This window comes from Trichophyton benhamiae (assembly GCF_000151125.1).
Source record: "Trichophyton benhamiae CBS 112371 chromosome Unknown contig01106.0, whole genome shotgun sequence".
Classification (NCBI taxonomy): domain Eukaryota; kingdom Fungi; phylum Ascomycota; class Eurotiomycetes; order Onygenales; family Arthrodermataceae; genus Trichophyton; species Trichophyton benhamiae.
In genome coordinates this window covers 331,943-350,115 of record NW_003315091.1, presented here as the reverse complement: position 1 = coordinate 350,115, position 18,173 = coordinate 331,943, and the positions used below count along the sequence as shown (strand labels likewise).

Here is an 18,173-nt window from a genome sequence, read left to right as displayed (position 1 = left end):
CGTCCATTTCTGGGGTTCCCGGGGCTCATACTCCGTATAAATTGAAATTACTTTATCTTTCAACCCAAGAGCAGACGGGCTCACAAGCTTGCATAAAATATGACGGGTAGCTATCTCTTTGAAATGTACGTGCATGGGTTCGAACTGAAGGAACTGAAGTACTCCGTACAACGGACGTCCCAATTGCATCTTACCCTAGCTGCTGTCCAGTTTACGAGAAGATCTCCCCTCCTTTCTGAGATGGCGGTGGACGAATTTAAATAATTAGGTGGCTGGACTGGGGGTTGTACCTCCAATGCAACTCTCTGCTGCCGCGTTGTCACCGGAAAGATAGCCCATGCAAGATATGATATCCATATGCAGTCCGGGAGTCCTGGAAGGATGGAAAGGCGCAGAGGAATGACGGGGGCGCACGCCGCCCCAGAACCACGTATCAACAGTCTTCCCATGTGTACTGTCAATAAGCTAGCTCCTTTTTTCTTCGTCTAATGGGGAACACCCGATAGCTAATCGCCATCCAAGGGGTTGACGGGAGCTAATATGAGTCCCTCTCTGGCTTCCGAGGAGATGTCTCTCTCAAATCTTATCTCATTATACTTAGTGGACGGAGATGGAGATCTAGGTTCTCCCTTTTGTTCTCGACCCGTTAGCTAACTGCCGTCGAACGTCATTTCACTTTCTCTATCCACCTTAGTTATCGGCTATCGAGATGTATAACTAGGGATGAAACGAACGAACTAGCGAGACCTGCATCTATGGAGCATTTTATGCTGAACTAGGGAGGAGGGAGACCCTCTTCAAGATCCGTGTCGACCTGCCCTCGTCAAATGAAAGGTGGCTGGGAGACTAGGCAATGCACGAATTCCACGTCTTCTCACCCATGCTTCTTACTGGGATCTCTTTCACATATGACCAAAAGCATATAATGACGAACTGCATGAGGATAACCGGATGTTTGAAGACCGAGTTGTTTTATGAAATGCTTAAAAATATAGCTGTTGGGAACCGTCGTATCAGTATCCAAAAGACCTCGGATAAAAGTCCCAGGCGTCGAGACATTCGGGTTCTTTAAGGAAGATAGGAATATAGGTGGTCGCCCATTCGCCATTTATTTCGGCCGTGTAGTCCGCTTTGCAATACTCCCAATAATCAGGATACCACCCTGATTGCCGCCAGTCAATAACCGCGATTATTTTATTTGATACTTCGGAGACCATGATATTGCTTGGATGGAGGTCGCCGTGTGTAAAGACAACCTTCGCATCGTCTGACAGCCTGCTTCGATAAGGGTCTGGGATTTCAGACAGTTCTTTGCCTTGCCAGTGATAAGGGTGAACTTTCATCTTGAGTACTGTTGATATCCAGTCGTGAAGCTCAGTGACGGAGTAGAATGGTCCAGCGGGAGGAAGATTACCACTGGTGAAAATAATATCACCAAGGGGTTCACGGCTAACATGTCCTATTTTTCATTCTCCGGTAAGCAACAGCTCGCGGTCTTCACACTAATTTGGTTATCATACTCCTTACCCAGAAAGAAATCACCCGGTGCATGCTGTAGCCTGCGGTAGTCAAGAATAATCTCCCGAAGCTGCTCACATATCGCTACTCGCTCAGCCGGACCTAGAAACCCCCACCGTTGTTCAAGCGTAACTCCCTTTAGCAGCTCCATATAGATGAAGACTTGACCGCCATCGTGAGTCCATCCGTACACTTCAGGGACAGGCACCGTTGGCAGGACCCGGCGCAACGCCCAGAGTAACTGGCCCTCGGCAACGGTCACCTCTGGAGCACGTCCGTACTTGACAATTAAGCCCAGATTCTCGTAGCGAACCGGCTTGAGACCATAATCTCTTCCGGCCTGTGATGCGGGGCCTTGTATCGCACTCTGCTCACGCACATTGGCGGGTGACGGCAACGCAGCCTCTGCACCATTGCGGGAGAAGAATGAGGACTCAGGGAAGGTTGCTGACTCCGCAGATGGAAGTGCCCGCGAGGATATCGTAGGAGGACTGTTGGTTTCCATTAGGTGAGACCAGCATTCTGAGCAGCCGGGTTGCGTAGACTGTGGTCGCTGTTTGGTGATGCCTAGTTCGTTAACTATGGAGTGGTTAGCCGCCTCTCATTGACTGTCTAACTAGCTGCAACCTGGAAGAAACTGTAAGAAGGCTCAAGACAGCCTCGCTAGTGCCGATGGACAGCCATCATTCAGCGTTCCACGGCCATTGATCAAGGCGTGCATCCCAGAAGATTTGAGGCCTTCTTTGCGTTGAGATTGAGTATAGTTGAACGATACGTGGATGTAGCTAGCTAGCTAACGCTTAAGAGGGGACCTTGGAGGCACCGGCTCGTCCTGCAAACTACTCCATAGTTAACTACCTGGGCGACTTACGCAAAACATCCGGAAGACAACTAAATAGTACCTGATAGAGTGTGGAGCGCATATACAATATAGCCTGGCTCTTCTAATCCTGGTGAGAGATTTCAGGGGTAAAGAGGCTTTCATCGGCTTTCATTGTTGCATCCAGGCCCGGCTCAGTTTTGCACAATCAATAGATCAAAGCCATACGAAGTCCACTCGGCAATTTACAATTCCAGCTATCTCCATGCCCAAGAGCGACGTTAAGCCGCTTGTGGAGATCCAATGTGCCGGCATGCTCGAACTCTGTATGCGAGTGCGGGAGATATAGCGGGGGACGAGGCTGTCAAGAGTAATAAGTACCTGCTATTTTACTAAAAAAAAAGTCGGGGATAAATAAGATGTTCAAGGGTATGATGGGAATAGGTGATATTTTTTATGGCCGGACCAAAGGCGAGACAAATAAAGTAATTACAAAAAAGAGGGAAAAAAGAAAGAAAGAAAAAGCACTTGGAGGACCAGGGTATGCGCGGAGGAGGGATACAGGCCGAAATCTCGTATTTCCGCACTGTCGTCCCTCATTTTCCTCTCGTTCTCTCCCAAGATGCCGCAGTGCCTGTCCTCTTGATTATTTTTTTCCCCTATGCACTCCCAAGCACACCGGTTGCTCAATTGATACCGTTCATGACCTTCTTTTTTTGGTCTTGACTCTCCCCAGCTCGCTCACCCTAGAGGTAGTTACGTACCAACGAGATTACCATGCAGGCGAGGCCGAGAAGAATGGTGCGACCGTTTTCCAAACCGACTGCATTTCGACTATCGATCATGCCGAAACTTCAACGCCGTTTTCTGCAAGCTCCTTTTCCTTCGCAGCAAACTCTGCCGTCTGTTCTTCGGTCAACTCTAGAAGCGGCTTGTTCTCGCCAAGTTTGATGTTTCTGTGGTATGCACGGATGATGCTGTCTGCATCGTCAACGGCAATGGGCCGGATGTCGGCAAGAGCCTTGATCTTGGCTGTACACTCCTTGTACTGTGCATCAGTCATGTCAAGGTTGAGCTGCTGAGCTCGAGATTTGATGGCGTTCCAGCCTGTGAGGCGAGAGGCAAAGTGCACATAACGTGTCATGCCAAAGTCGGCTGGGTTGATAATCTCATAGGTGCTGGGGTTGTTAAGAATGGCCTTGGCGTGGATGCCAGCTTTGTGAGTGAAGGCACAGAAACCGGTGATGGGGTTGTTGAAAGGAATGTTGACCTGGACGGCTTCAGCGACAAGGTCTTCGATATCCTTGATCTTTTCAAGCTTGTATTTGCTGAGAACATAGTCACGGTCCGCGGCGATCATACGGGCCATCAAACCACCAAGCGGGGTGATACCATTTCGCTCACCGATACCTAGAACGGAGGTATCAATGTGCGTGGCGCCTCCCTCGAGGGCACAGTATGCGTTGGCAATCGCACATCCTGTGTCGTTATGCAGATGAATCTCAATGTCACACTTGACAACACCACGCAGCACACGGACGAGCTCGTACACCTGGCGTGGGGAGGCACAGCCAACTGTGTCGGCGATACCAACACGGTTGACACCTACCTGATCGACGGCAGAGTAAATTGAGAGAAGATCAACAAGGTCTGATCTGAAGGAGTCTTCACTGGAGAAGCGGACTTCAATGCCCTTGGATTTGACGAAGTTGATGACCTCGATGGCGGTGTTCTTGATATAGGTCATGTCTTTGCCGTGAGAGTGCTCACGGAGGTAGGAAGAAGTACCGATAACAACGTCGCTAATGAGAGTTAGCCTGAGTTAACAGGATAATGACAGAGTGATCGCCCAGGAAAGGATTATCTTACACTCCATCGACACCAGTTTCGACCGCTATCCGGGCATCGTCCATATGACATCTGATATGTGTGAGGATCTATGTCTCGGTGTCAGTTGATATGAAGTGAAACAATATTGTCGAAGCAAAGAGAGCCACAATACCTTTGCCTTCAATCCAAGTTTGCAGATGGCTTCACAGTCCTTTCTCGACTGCTCAGAGGCGCATGGTGAGGTGAGTTCGATCTATTGACGTCCAACTTTGGTCAGTTAAACAACGTCTATGTCTGGGTGAACTCCAGAAAGTCATGACTCACATAATCTACACCAAAATCGTCCAGGGCCTTTGCAATTTCAATTTTCTTCTCAGTATCGAAGAAGGCATTGGCAAACTGCTCTCCCTCTCTTAAAGTACTCTCAATGATCTTGAATCTGGAGACATTGCTGAGGAAATCTGTCACACCGGCATTGTGGCCGTACGGATTTCTTGAGATGTGTGGGTGAGGGTTCTGGCGGGTCTGAACTGCGGTGAAGCCTTCATGATTGCCTGCAACGAGAAGATTTATCAGTAAATGGTTGTGAAATTATCCAGCGTGAATTGTGAAATGTTCATACCATTTGGTGCAATTGTGACTCCGTTAGTATTATTGTCATCGCTTGTGTGGCTGCTACAGCAAGGACGAGAGCCGGTATCGGTGGCCATCTTGACGTGGGGGTTCTAAGCTAATGCTAAGAACAAGATAGAGGAGCTGGGTGATATTGAATCAATGCTGCTATCAGGGGGCAGCTCCTTATGAAATAAATGATCGAAATATGACCGCAAGAGAAGGGGGAAAAAAGAGAGCCAAAAGTCTGGTTGACAAAAAGTCAAGAAATTAAGATAAAAAGATCAGTCGATGACTCGATTCTTGCTCTGATAAGCAACCCTGGTTCCCATGGTGTAATAAAAATATACTCGCAGGAAAGAATTTTCTGTACTGGCCGTACTAGTGTATGCTGGCTACCAGTAAGACTGCGCTCTTTGCCAAACGACCGCGGCTGTTGGGTGGATAAATTACACGTCAATACCGACCGCACAAGCCGCGAGCACTTTGACATCATTTTTTAGCACACGGAAACAGGCCGAATCCACTCCGTCAAGCTGCACTTTCGTCGTCTCTTCTCTGCCAATTCGTTAGCAATTTATGAGATGTCGTTAAAATAAAAATGGACGATGAGAAGAAGACTTCCCAAAGTGGAAATAAGCTCGCATGTGACATGACTAATATATTACGTAAATGTATGACTGATAACTGACTAATAGAGTTTATGAATGTCTTATTAACATATTACTAAGCCCCCTTATGTTTTCATTCTGCTGTCATCGCGATTGTCTTTTTTTTCATCATCAACAACAACAAAAAAAAATATATTCAGACAAAGGGACGAGCGAGAAGGAAAAACGAAACGTCAACTCGGGTTCAAATATTCTCCCGCGCAATCAGTCACAGCTTGCTACGTTGATATCCACACATTTCCAATTCATCGACACCTCTTTGCCTCTTGCTCTGCCCCCTCCGCCCCAGTGGACCTCGCTCTAGTCTGGGGATACCGAGTTCTGGACACCTTAGCAAGATCTATACCATAAACAACATAAACACAATGCATCTTTCTACGCTTATTCTACTGCCGGCTCTGGCTGCGGCACAAGAGCAGGTTCCGTTTGCGGAACGCCTCCAGGGCTGGTTCAACCAAGCCAAGGAGCTGCTGCCTACTCCAAAGGTTCCCCAGGCTGTCGCACCCGTCACTACTCCTGCTCCTCCAAAGGCTGCCGTCGTAAAGCCAAAGACAGTTTCCCAATTCAACCCAGACAACTGGAGGGATATTCTTACACCTCAATCAAAGCCACAGGAATGGTTGATCTTTGTCACTGGTGGTAACAAGACCTGCTTTGGACAATGCGGACAAGCAAACCGCGCCTGGAAGGTTAGTCGCATTGCACAAGCGCAAATTCCCTTGCTCACTACACAGTTGTACTAATAGAGGTACTCTTTTGCGCATTTTTTAGGAAGCACAAAACCAGTTCGCCCTCGACGCCCAGTCTCCTAACCTTGGACGTGTTAACTGCGAAGCCCAAGGTCTTCTCTGCGCCATCTGGTCCGTTAGCCCACCAATGCTATGGCACATCCAGGTCCCCAGTACGCCATCCATTGGCGAAGAGAAGCCATTGACTCCCATTCACCCCTTCCGTCTGAATGCTACCACTGTCACCGCCGACGATATCTACAAAGTACACTCCGAGAAGCTCTGGGAAAAAGAGCCTGAGCTTCAGACCATGTTCCACCCATTCAATGGCTTAGCTGCCGAGTACCGCATCAACGAGGTCGTTGGTTATATCATCTACTGCCTGGGTATGATCCCCAGCTGGGCCATGATGGTCGGTATCAGCTTTATCAGCAGAACCATGATGTAAGATCTCCCCCCCTTTTCTTTTACACCGCAAAGCATGTGTGAAATAACGCTAACCCTACCAAAAATAGGAGCCGTAGAATGGGCCGCCCAGGTCAAGGTCCAGGTGCCCCAGGTGGTGCCGCCCCTGCTCCCGCTCAATAAATAATAAGCCTAATGTCCCTACGCCTTTGTTCTATTTGTTCTAAGCAGGTTATTCCGAGGTCAGGCTGCCAACGGTACTGCCACTTTCTACTTGTTTCCTCTTTCTCGTCCTTGGGAAAAATTCTGGTCGGATTAATGTCTTTTGGGGGTAGATAATGGATGGAGATCATTTTGTTTTCTTGTTATCTACTTGTGGTGTAAGGTTTGCGCGTAGCCAACCCGACAGCCTCTATTAAAAAGGTTGAGATGTATTTTACTTATATTATCTTTCATAATCTATCATGAATATCTCGCTATATAATGTAAATAATTACTGCTCTGTCTGTCTTGTTATAATTTAACATTATTTTGTTGCTCTGCAGCGTTGTGCCTAGGTAGTTACTCCGTACCTAGCTTAGCTTATTTTGGAACGTCTCTTCGTTTGCAGGTAATCTTCCGACTATACCACCATTCAGTCGCATAGCCAAAGTATTTGAACTACCTCACCATGGCACTTCCGGTCGATCGTCCTACGTCTACGGCAGCACTTGTGATCGCTACTTCAGTCCTTACTGGCGTGATTGGTTATTATCTCGGCCAAGGCGCATCGATCGGAATATTCTCATCCTCACCCAGCCATGCTCATAAGGGAAAGTCGATAGCAGATGGGGATGACGAGGAGGAGGAGGAAGAAGAAGAAGAAGAAGACGAAGACGATATCGAGGGTGAGCTTGCGACATTCGAGGGGAATACAGATGAAGTGAAACTCGTTCTGGTCGTGAGGACGGACTTGGGGATGGGCAAAGGTATGCCTTTTACCAACTACGTTGAGCTTCAAATTTTCTTTTCAACCGCAATATCAACTTCCCCGCGCAGGATTTACACAGGTAGTTGGCTAACTTCTGATTTGCATTTTTGCTACAGGCAAGATAGCGGCGCAATGCTCCCACGCGACTCTCGCATGCTACAAATACTACTTCAGCAAATCTCCGAATTCACCTATTCTAAAGCGGTGGGAAAGACAGGGCCAGGCGAAGGTTGCGTTACAGACAAAGTCAGAGGATGATCTACTAGTGCTTCAGGCGCAGGCTATCAGTCTCGGGCTATGTGCTCGTGTGATCCAGGACGCAGGACGAACACAGATCGCGAGCGGCAGTCGGACAGTGCTGGGAATATTAGGTCCAAAGAGCGTAGTAGACTCGGTTACGGGACACTTGAAGCTGTTGTAAATGATAACGATTTATTAGCCACAAAGAAAACTATTTACGAGAAGAGAAAACTTTGGATTGCGGACTATATGTTGGCTGTCATGGTTTTTCCCTAACCTCACCAACCGACGGCCATCGGCAAAGAGAGATGGAATATGACGCCCACAGCAGGCCCGGGCCATCTCACCGAGCTCAACCGAAGGAAGCTCAAGGCAGAGTGTTATAATCCCAGCGCTGAATCTTCATCTGAGATCTGTCGACCGGAAATTGACATCATGAGAAAAACGGCTATACACCAGATGGATGGCTCCATGGGTCGTCGAACTGTCAAGCAATACGACCGAAACACATTCAGACTAGACGCGAACGAATAGCTTCATGGAACGGGATCGCAGGACACAGATCTGTTGTTTGGTAAAAAGAAGAAGAAGAAAGCAGAAAAATATTTCGAGAATTTTTAGGTTTTTTATATTTTGATATTCGGAGGGGAGAATAGTTATCTCCGTGATGACATAAGCGCCTAGGCATCGACCGATGGAAGCTTCAAAAGTTGAAAGTTGAAGAAAGTGACGGATTGATAGATTGGAGGAATTTGATAGTTGACGCTGTTGGCTATATCTACGGTCGTTACCATGGCGGACGCACTCTCTATCGAGCAGAACAACAAGATCCGAGTTGCTCTTGGTCTTGCGCCGCTTCCTGTCCCCGGCGCAGCTAACGATGGCCCGGCGTTCAAGTCCGCAGCTGGCGATGAATCTGCGTCGTCTGACGGCGAGGAGCCGGCCAGCACACTAGAGACCCGAGAAGCACAAGGCTACGATAACTGGAAGGCTATACAGGAGGAGCGTGAGGCACAGCAGAAACGAGAGGCCCGAAAAGATGCTATTCGACGAGCTCGAGAGAACGCGCAGCGGATGGCGAAGCTGGAGGGCAAGGGACTCGGCGAAGGTGGTGACGATGCCGAGCTGGATACACGATCATGGCTGATGCAGCATAAGAAGAAACAAAAGAAGATTGAAAAGGAGCGCGCCAAAAGACTTGCTGAAGAGCTCGCGGAACGAGAACAGCAGATGGCGGAATATACCTCGAAAGACCTGGCTGGAGTACGAGTTGCGCATGAAATTGGCGACTTTGACGACTTTGATGAGAGTGGGGAGAAGGTTCTTACGCTCAAGGATACGACTATTGACGAAGATGAGGAAGAAGGGGCCGAGCTGGAGAATATACATATGCGAGAAGGCGAGAAGACGAAGGAGAGGCTGGCGCTGAAGAAGAAACGGGTGGCATATGACCCTAACGATATGGATGGGAGTGGTACTATTCTATCACAGTATGATGAAGAGATTGATGGGAAGAAGAGGAAACATTTCACGCTTGCATCGGGGGAGCTTACACCACAGGCTAGGGAAGCCAAGCGGCAGGATGTGTCGTCGAAGCTAAAGATGGAGCCCGTTCACCTGGACGGACTGCTGGAGAAAGAAGTTGCTGCATCGGACTACATGGATGCCTCGGAGATAAAAGTGAAGAAACCCAAGAAAAAGAAAGCCAAGAGTACCAGGAAGAGACATGTTGAGGAGGATGAGGAGACATCTACACCCGCCGCTCCATCCGATACCAATGGTGACCAGATGGAGATGGACGGGGGAGGGCCGGAGAAGATGACCGCTGGGTCCACTGTCCCGGCTAAACGGCCGCAGGAAGATATATCATTTGTCGATGATGACGATCTACAAGCTTCTTTGGCTGCTCAGCGGAGAGCAGCATTCAAGAAGAGAAAGAAAGTTCGCCCTGAAGACCTTGCTCGACAGCTCAGAGAAGAATCAGAGCAAGCACAAAACGCAATGGATGTTGATGGAGCTGATGGAGATGAAGGTGGCCTGATCTTGAATGAAACCTCAGAGTTTGTCGCCAATCTTCAGAAGCCGGCGCTACTTGAACGGGCACGCTCAGCGTCGCGTGAACCTACAGCTGCTACTGCTGAAACTCCAGCCAATCCGCCGCATGCACTACAACCCACAGTAGAAGAGGAAGCTTCTGATGTGGAGATGGAGCCAGCGTACACCGTGGTCGAACAGGAGCAGACGGAGAGGCAGTCGGCAGAACCACAGGCAGACATCACGGCCACCGGCCTAGAGGAAGAATCAACACTTGACCAAGGCCTGGGCGCGACTCTAGCCATGCTCAAACAGCGCGGGCTTGTGACTGCAAATGAACAGGACGGCCGGTCTATCAACGCGTTGCACCGCGATCGCCAACGCTTCCTGGCTGAAAAACGCCGCCGTGAAGCCGAAGCAGAACGCCTTGCCAGAGCCCAGCGAGAACGAGACAGAGCCTCGGGTAAGCTCGACCGCATGTCTGCCCGGGACCGTGAAGAGTATGCTCGCTGGGAGAACAAGCAGCGTGACCAGCTTGAGTCACGGGCGATGGCGGACGTGTTCAACCGCGAGTACAAGCCTGATGTTCAGCTGAAGTATGTTGATGAATTTGGCCGCCGGATGAACCAGAAGGAGGCGTTCAAGCATCTCAGTCACCAGTTCCATGGCAAGGGAAGTGGGAAGATGAAGACTGAGAAGCACCTTAAGAAGATTGAGGATGAGAAGAAGAGGGAGGCAATGAGTACGTTGGATAGTAGCCAGAACACAGGCATGAATAACGCTATGGGGGCCACGGCGAAGAAGAACCGCCAGGCTGGCGTGAGACTTGCGTAGATTAGTCTTGTCTATAACAGTAATATACCATTTTGTACTTTTTTATCCTTCCTTTATCCTTACTATTAAGATGTTTTTCCTTGTAGATGGTTAGTATGGTTTGTACCCCTTTTCCTTGCGCTGTTTGGTAGGCCGTATAGATGAAAGCTCGGCGGATGGAGCAGACTCCTCCTTCCACAGCCTTACATGGCCGTCTTCACCACATGTATAGACCGTCCGTGACTGTAGCAGTTAGTATATAAGAAATAGAAGAAATAGAGCTAGTAAACAGGGATGCTAACCTCGCTGTCAAACAGTACTGAACGAACTACTTCCTCCCCATGAGCGCCCGGCAGCATCCACGAATTCGACTGCTCAAAATGAAACTCCGGCGTATGCCCCAGCGGCGTCAATGATAGGCTCCGATCACTGCATTTACCATTCATTAGCATGGTCTTGAAAGTACAGAAGTAGTAGGAGAGGGGAACCCACCTTGTCCTGCCCGACGCAACATAGCTCCCAGCTGCATCAACCAGAACCTGCACCACATACTCTGCCTTTAGCACTGGCCGCAAATCCCCAAACTCAACGGCCTTGACCTCATTAGCGGGGGTATCGTCTTCATCAGCAGAGGTTACTGGATGGATGGAGAACATCTCATCATGAGAGAGGGCGTAGACTGCCTTATCTTGCATGAACCCTGCATGGTGTATAGAAGAATGTTTGACTACTTGTACCAAAGCATCCTCTTCCTCGGGGACTGTGGTATCATATATGTTTACCAGGCCATCCGTGCTGCCTGATAGAAGTACTGAAGGACGAGAAGGGTGAAATTGTATCTGTGGTTATGGGCGTTAGCACAGCATTGATATGAGAGCTCTATAGGGCTTTTTACCTCTGTGACATCGTCGTTGTGGCTTTCAACGTACTGACGGCATGTCTTTCCTGGTGATCGCGTGTCCCTATTTCATGTTAGTTGTCCGTACAGCAGTCCCTTTAAATATCTGGTGTATATGGGTAGATATATACCAAAATAGGACAAAGGCGTCTGGCTTTACCAGCTCCGTGCCAGCAACAATTGAATGAGAAGACGCATTACAGGCCAACGAGAGCAACGGCATGCCTTTATCTACTCCAATTAGCATCCATCCATCCATCCCATACAGCTAATACTCAAGTCAATAAAGGGGTATATGGGTGTACCGGCTTGGAAGACAGCTACGGCACCAGCCCGGCGAGCGTCCCAGAGCTTGACCGTCCCGTCCTTCCCGCAGGTGGCCAGCAGCCCATCGCCAGCAGCACAAAGCGAGCTGACGCCCGCCGCATGCGTCTCCTTGACCAGTCCGTCCGGCAGAAGCGCCAGGGAGTTGCGGTCGAAGCGGCGTAGCGAGTTATCTGACGAGATGGCTGCAAGGGACGCCGGGCCTGCCGCACAGAGCTGGTAGATGTAGCTCTCGGCGGGCAGCGAGAGGGAGGAAGACGAGCAGCAGCGGAGGTTCGGCATGATCTGGATCCTTCAGCTGGAGGATTCTTGTTTAATTATGGGTATTATGGGTATTGTTTGAGGCTGCTGCTGCTACCGCTAACTAATAGTGGTGATGATGATGATGATGGTTATCTCTCCGTCCAGCGAGATTTGTTCCTTTTCTGTGCGGGAAGAAAAAGCTGCAACGTCTCCGCCGCGACTACGACAACTACGCAGCTACGACTACGGCCAGCTACAGAATAACTACGAGCTCGACGATGGAGGTCGAGATGGAGGTCGAAATGGTCGACTACGAGGGTTGAAGTAAGTGAAGATGATGTGCAGGTTCTGCAGCTGACTGCAGCCTCAGTTACAGCGTCAGCCACAGCCATCTGGCGGCCCTACCAGCAGCCAGCAGCAGCAAACTGCAGCTTTGCCACTGCGAAGAAGAAGAAAAGACACCGCAGATGCAGGAGAAGAAGCAAAAAACCCAAGAGGCAGAAGAAGAAAGGAAAAGAAGAAAAAAAAAAAGAAGGAGCGGAAAGCCACCCCGTCTGCTGGTACAATCCCTCTGCACGACTCGCTTGCCATGGAACAGACCCCGGCTGGCTGAAGGAGGAGGAAGAACGAAGCCCGCCCAACCTGCTCTGGCTCGAGCTGTTTGTCCGGTTCAGCTGGAAAGCGGAGTGATTGACATGGACAACTGCACTGCAACGCAGCGAGTGACTTGCCTGAGTGACTTTGTGACTGCTTATTGTCCTCGTTCGAAGTAGCGAATTAGTCCCAGACTGCGCTGGCTGGCATGCCACGGGTGTCCAGCGGGTTGGTCCAGTGGCAGCTCGTCTCATCCGCACTTCGCCCTCGGTTTCAGCATCGGCCCTGTCTGTCTGGTTTGTCTGGTCGACAAGTGCCGGATCAGCAGCTAACTAGGCCAAAGGAGAAAAAGGCAAAACAGGCAGGGCACAAAAGGCAAAGCACAGCAAGGTGCAGAGTGGAGGCGGGCCGGTCCAGCCAGAGAACGATAGGGAAAAAAAAGAAGGGCGAAAAAAACGAGAGCGAAGAAAGGGAGAAGAAGAAAAAAAGGAAAAAGGGACGAAGAATAAGAATAATGATTACGATCATTGCAGGCGAAGAAGAGAGTATCTATCATATCTCCTCTCTCCAAGCCCCCCATGTCCGGCCGGGTTGACTGATCCATGTCATGCTGATGATGGACAGACAGGCTGGGTTCTTCACGGCGTAAGGGCCCAACACGCGACAGACGGACGGACAGGGAGGCTAAGAAGAATGGACAAGAAGCACCAGCAACAAGCGGCATTCAAGGTCAGTCTGACCCGACGAGGGCGAACTGGGCACAGAAAACGAGGGAGGGATGACTTGGTCGGTGGATATCTAATAACTACTGGATGGCTCGAGATGAAACGCAGCTGGCGGTCAGTGGAGCAGAAGGACGGTGCTCATAAGGAGCAGAGTGAATATTATAATGGACGAACACCACTCCATACATACTCCATATATGCGCTGTCTGTTATTGCCCTGCCTGCCCGGCTCTCCTCTCCTCTCCTCTCAGAAGGGAAGATGCATGCATGAGGGAGAAGTGCTACCGTTCGGCTGGCCGGTGGCACCAGGACAAAGCGGTTCTACTTATTATTATATTAATTGCCATTATAGAGCAGACGGACAAGAAGAATAGGGATCCTTTATTATTATTTACTTTACTTTAGTTAGCCAGCTCCGCCATCCTCCTCGACGGCTTTATCTTGTTTGTCTTTGTAAAGCAGAAGAAGAAGAAGAAAAATACGGGGCGTTGGCTTTTTAGCGCGAGCGTTGCTTCTTCCGCCCGCCGACTAACTAGACAGGGAGCCTTGCCTCTCCTCTGCATTCACTCTCTCGCTCTCTCGCTCACTCACTACGCTTTCTCTCACTCACTCTCTCTCTCTAACACTCTCTCGCTACCCTTACACTCGTTCAAGATAAACACAGACGGTGCACTCGAACTCGCTCGCACTCAGACTAGACCGCTTGACCTGCTGCTGGCCCCGTCCTAGGATGTCGAGCTGCCTCTATCCCCCCTAGACCGACCTTCGCAGCAGACGGCGGACCAGCAAGCACCCAGAACGCCCACGACAGACCGACCAGCCAGAAGACCAGAAGAACAACAGCCGGCCGAGGAGACGAGGAGTCGAGGAGACGAGGATGGCTCTGGCAGTGCCGGACGGCGGCCTGACGCTGCACCGCGACGCTGCGTCCTCCCAGTTCCTCCGGCTCAACCTCCCCCAGTCGACCCTCGCAGACCTGCTCCAGGTGCTCAACGACCCGTCTCTGCCAGCCGCCGCTGCTCCTCGTCTGCGGCTGGGGAAACACCCGTCGCTGCTCATAAACTCCAAGTCGACGCCCTTCCACGCCTATCCCCAGACCTCTCGCTCGGAGATATACCAGCACGGCGGCAGCCAGAGCCAGAGCCAGGATGCTGCTGCCGGCGCAGACGGAGGCCTCTATTTCTCGGGCGTGCTCAGCCATAGCCTGGAGGTGCAGAAGGCCAAAGAGGCCACTGCGGCCACCGACGAGGCCCTCACAAACCTCGAGCGCAGCCTCAACGCCTTCGAGAAGGGCAAGGAGTCTCGCCGCACTCCCCTGATCGCTACCATTGACCAGATGCGAGCTCTGGGCGCCGGAGACAGCAGGTCGGCCACGGGCAGAGAGGCCGCCAGTCTGGCCAGAAAGTCGACCAGCAGAGCAGACCAGGAGAAAGAGCGCTTCTTCAAGAACGCCAATGCCTCTCGGTCGACGCCTGCAAGCCCGGCACTCGTTCCTCTCTCGCCTCTGCCGCCGGCCGCCGCTGCTGGTGCTGGTGCTGGTGCTGCTGCCACTACTACTACGGACAAGGAGAACCAGCGCCTCGAGGCCATTCGGACACCACTCATACACCTGCTCGCCATACGGCCCGTCTCGGCCAAGTTTCTCGCTTCTCGAACGCGCTGCAATAATGCGGATGTGCTCGCCCTGACCAACAAGCTGTGCACTCCCAACCGGCTGGACGGGTCCAAGTTCGATCTCAAGGATAAAGTGTACAAGGATCTTGACGTCTGGTCGTTTCCTTACCCGTCGGACGAGGAGAGGACGGAGGCGATCGAGAATGCCATCTCTGCCTTTGACCGGATGCGGATTTCCAAGGCAGACCGGCTCTGGCAGACTTTGCTGCCCAAGCATGAGCGAGGCAAAGGGAAAGTGCTCTCTCGGCTCAATCTACGCACCCAGCCCCAGGGCCAGGCCCAGACACAGCAGCAACAGTCTAGACTACAGGTTCCAGAAGAAGGCGGGTACGGCACCGGCAATGAGTCCGAAGGCCCAACGGCCCTAGACCAGTCCATGGCCACAACAACGACCCCAACAATCCCACACCACGCTCCAACTGCCAAACCGGCGGCCAAGAAGAGAGGAGGCCTGGAAAAGGCACTCTCTTCCAAGCGCGGGCCCAAACCAAAGTCTACGCCTGCTGCCACGCTCACGGGCAAAGTAACCAAGAAGACAGAGAAGAAGACGCCAGCGGCCGGTTCTGCGGCGTCGCTCAAGTCGAGGGATGCTGACCGATTCAAGTCCTCCGAGTTCATCCTCGACTCGGACGAGGAAGAAGCGGCGGCTAACGGCATCGTCGCCAGCAGCAAGCCTACCCTCGCAGCCACAACAACAAAAACAACTACCACCACTACCACTACCTCGACTGCCCAGCGCGGCCGGCCGCCAAAGACAAAGAAAGTGCCCGCCAGACGACAGCCCCCCGCAGCCATATCCGCTCCGACTACATCAACGACCACACGACCGGCCAATGTGACTTCACCACTGAAGCCGTCTCCTCTAGGCTCGTCACCGCCTACCAATGCCTCCGACGTTGACGTCCCCAGCGGCCGCCCACCCAACACAAAATCTCGCCCACACTCCAATTCACACTCGTCCAGCTCTTCCTCGCCCCTGATACACCATCTCCCCCGAAGGATTCCACCGGCACAACCGGGAAAATCTCGACCAACACCCCCGTCCACGGCAACCTCCACCTCCACATCAGCATCCACCTCCGCATTACAATCCGCGTCGACAGTACCCGCCAAGCCAGGCGCGCTCAAGCGAAAAACCCGCCCGGCTGAAGATACCCGACCTCCACCGGCATCTTCGACATCCACCACTGCCGCCATCGGCCTTGGAATCCATGCATCCGAACCTAAACGCCGCCGCCCATCCTCCATCTCCTCAACAACGACCTCTTCCCTCTCCCAGCCTGAATCAATGCCCTCGGTCTCAGGCTCAGGCTCAGGTTCCGGCTCTGCGTCTCCCCCCATCTCACAGACCATCCTGCGTGCCCGACTACGCACCAAATCAGCCCAGTTCAAACAGTACTATGCCAAATACCGGCTTTTGCACGAGGAGATGATGTCCCGCTTACGAAACGGAATGGACTATGACATTGATATCGAGCAGATTCGCAAACTGGAGAGACAGCATGCTCATCTGCAGAAAATGAAGCAGGAGATCTGGGACGAGGATCGGAGGTTACGCATGTCTTCGTAGTTGGCCTTTTTTCTTTTTTTTTTTTCTCTCTCTTCTAAAAACCCCTTCCTTTTTCTTCACCATTTTCCTTATCTCATGTTTGACCATATTTCACTTTCCTTGCCATTACCATTCAGCATGATCTGCCTGCGTGTCCATATGCTTGTTCACTTTCCCTTCTGTTTCTTTTCATGTATCGCCTATCTACCTGTCTGGGAGTAAATTCATCCATCCATCCATCCATCCGCTCATCGTTGCTCTACTTTTTCTTTACGCAGCTAGTTTTAAGAGCCAGGAACAAAGACTAAAACCTACCATCACACAACCACATCACCATGCACGACCCCAACTAAGTTACATCTCAACTAACTTCCGTTCGCTCGTTCGTTCCTCGCTTCGGCCCATCGTACAGACCATACTTCGTGCCTATACTTAGTTCACCATATGCCGTCCACCGTCCACCGTTCAACAGCCCATCGTACATCGTGCCACGCCGACGCAACCCTTTCCCTCTCCTTTCCCCCCTTTCCCCCCTTCCCCTCTCGCTGTACCGCCCAGCCAGGCCCTCGATGTAACTCTGCCTGACTCGCCTTTTATCCCCCGATCCCATATTAATAGCACAGGTGATAATGTCTGATCTTAGCTAGTCGCAACTTAATTCAGCATTGCCGAGCTGCGCCGATGAAGCATCGCCTTGTTCCCTCCGTACACACATACATACATACATACGTACATACCTAACTTTACCCGCCCCTCCCGCTTTCTCATCTACCACATGCCGTCGCCTGTTCCACGCCTGATATCATCCTGTCGTTCTGGCTGGCGGTCCTGTCTGTCGCTGTCGCTGCTTGTGTTATTCGTCGAGGGCGAAAAGCAGGGAATAAGGTTACCCCACGTGCCACGAGGCGGGACCGGGCGGCCGGGACCCGCGTTCCGGTCTTTTTCGTCACGCCGATACGCACGATACGCGGAGATGGGTATTGTGCCTGGATCGGGGCCGTTCTCGAGGTAGCGGAAGATTGTGTACGAGGTGCGGTTTACGAAAAAGGATGACGACGAGATGGGTGACGAGGAGAGCGGCTGGAGTAAGCAGAGACTTGGTCGATGAGGGCTGAAGGGCGTGAAGGGTGAAAGGAAGACGGAGTTGGAAGACGCGGGTGATGTGCTGCTTATGTAAGATTAGTGAAGGAAGTCACATGATGGATAATCTACACGTGATATACTCTAGTTGTGTCATGTGATTATTAGTAAGCAGAACTTAAATTTGACTTCCGCCGATAAAAGTTGAATAATAATAATGAACACTTGGATCCATTATTGTTATTGACGTGAATGCAGAGATAGATACCGATGTTGATGTTGACGCTGGTGCTGAAGACATGCGGTGGAAGAATAACCATGGCATTGCTCTACTCAGGACCACTCCTTCAGCTCGTCAGCGAGGAATGAGATTCCTCTCTCTCTCCTCTCAACCTCATCCTCAGCTGTTCCTGGAGAAGCCGGATGGTACCGGTATGTCATCATA

At 51.2% G+C, this 18,173-nt stretch overlaps 8 protein-coding genes across 8 annotated transcripts; 5 read left to right on the top strand and 3 right to left on the bottom strand.

Annotated features, from left to right (window-relative positions):
* Window positions 1-1,205: 1,205 nt before the first annotated feature.
* ARB_01924 (uncharacterized protein) lies at window positions 1,206-2,023 on the bottom strand (the record flags this gene model as incomplete). Its single annotated transcript, XM_003011896.1, has 2 exons — window positions 1,206-1,459; window positions 1,528-2,023. Coding segments are annotated over 2 exons (750 nt in total), but the record flags the coding sequence as incomplete, so codon positions are not given.
* Window positions 2,024-3,179: 1,156 nt separating this feature from the next.
* ARB_01923 (uncharacterized protein) lies at window positions 3,180-4,878 on the bottom strand (the record flags this gene model as incomplete). Its single annotated transcript, XM_003011895.1, has 4 exons — window positions 3,180-4,140; window positions 4,336-4,421; window positions 4,493-4,722; window positions 4,791-4,878. The coding sequence occupies 4 exons, from the start codon at window positions 4,876-4,878 to the stop codon at window positions 3,180-3,182; spliced, it is 1,365 nt and encodes a 454-aa protein (XP_003011941.1).
* A 938-nt stretch (window positions 4,879-5,816) lies between these two features.
* On the top strand, window positions 5,817-6,627 carry ARB_01922 (uncharacterized protein; the record flags this gene model as incomplete). The annotated part of the gene is made up of 2 exons (XM_003011894.1): window positions 5,817-6,140; window positions 6,223-6,627. 2 exons carry the CDS (start codon window positions 5,817-5,819, stop codon window positions 6,625-6,627), a joined length of 729 nt encoding a protein of 242 aa, XP_003011940.1.
* Window positions 6,628-7,254: 627 nt separating this feature from the next.
* Window positions 7,255-7,812, top strand: ARB_01921 (mitochondrial peptidyl-tRNA hydrolase Pth2, putative; the record flags this gene model as incomplete). Its single annotated transcript, XM_003011893.1, has 1 exon — window positions 7,255-7,812. The coding sequence occupies one exon, from the start codon at window positions 7,255-7,257 to the stop codon at window positions 7,810-7,812; it is 558 nt and encodes a 185-aa protein (XP_003011939.1).
* A 774-nt stretch (window positions 7,813-8,586) lies between these two features.
* ARB_01920 (uncharacterized protein) lies at window positions 8,587-10,662 on the top strand (the record flags this gene model as incomplete). Its single annotated transcript, XM_003011892.1, has 1 exon — window positions 8,587-10,662. The coding sequence occupies one exon, from the start codon at window positions 8,587-8,589 to the stop codon at window positions 10,660-10,662; it is 2,076 nt and encodes a 691-aa protein (XP_003011938.1).
* A 90-nt stretch (window positions 10,663-10,752) lies between these two features.
* Window positions 10,753-12,145, bottom strand: ARB_01919 (WD repeat protein; the record flags this gene model as incomplete). Its single annotated transcript, XM_003011891.1, has 4 exons — window positions 10,753-10,884; window positions 10,944-11,480; window positions 11,628-11,770; window positions 11,806-12,145. 4 exons carry the CDS (start codon window positions 12,143-12,145, stop codon window positions 10,753-10,755), a joined length of 1,152 nt encoding a protein of 383 aa, XP_003011937.1.
* Window positions 12,146-12,242: 97 nt separating this feature from the next.
* Window positions 12,243-13,696, top strand: ARB_01918 (uncharacterized protein; the record flags this gene model as incomplete). Its single annotated transcript, XM_003011890.1, has 4 exons — window positions 12,243-12,430; window positions 12,538-12,792; window positions 12,939-12,996; window positions 13,037-13,696. 4 exons carry the CDS (start codon window positions 12,243-12,245, stop codon window positions 13,694-13,696), a joined length of 1,161 nt encoding a protein of 386 aa, XP_003011936.1.
* Window positions 13,697-14,302: 606 nt separating this feature from the next.
* On the top strand, window positions 14,303-16,669 carry ARB_01917 (uncharacterized protein; the record flags this gene model as incomplete). The annotated part of the gene is made up of 1 exon (XM_003011889.1): window positions 14,303-16,669. One exon carries the CDS (start codon window positions 14,303-14,305, stop codon window positions 16,667-16,669), a length of 2,367 nt encoding a protein of 788 aa, XP_003011935.1.
* Between the last annotated feature and the right edge of the window lie 1,504 nt (window positions 16,670-18,173).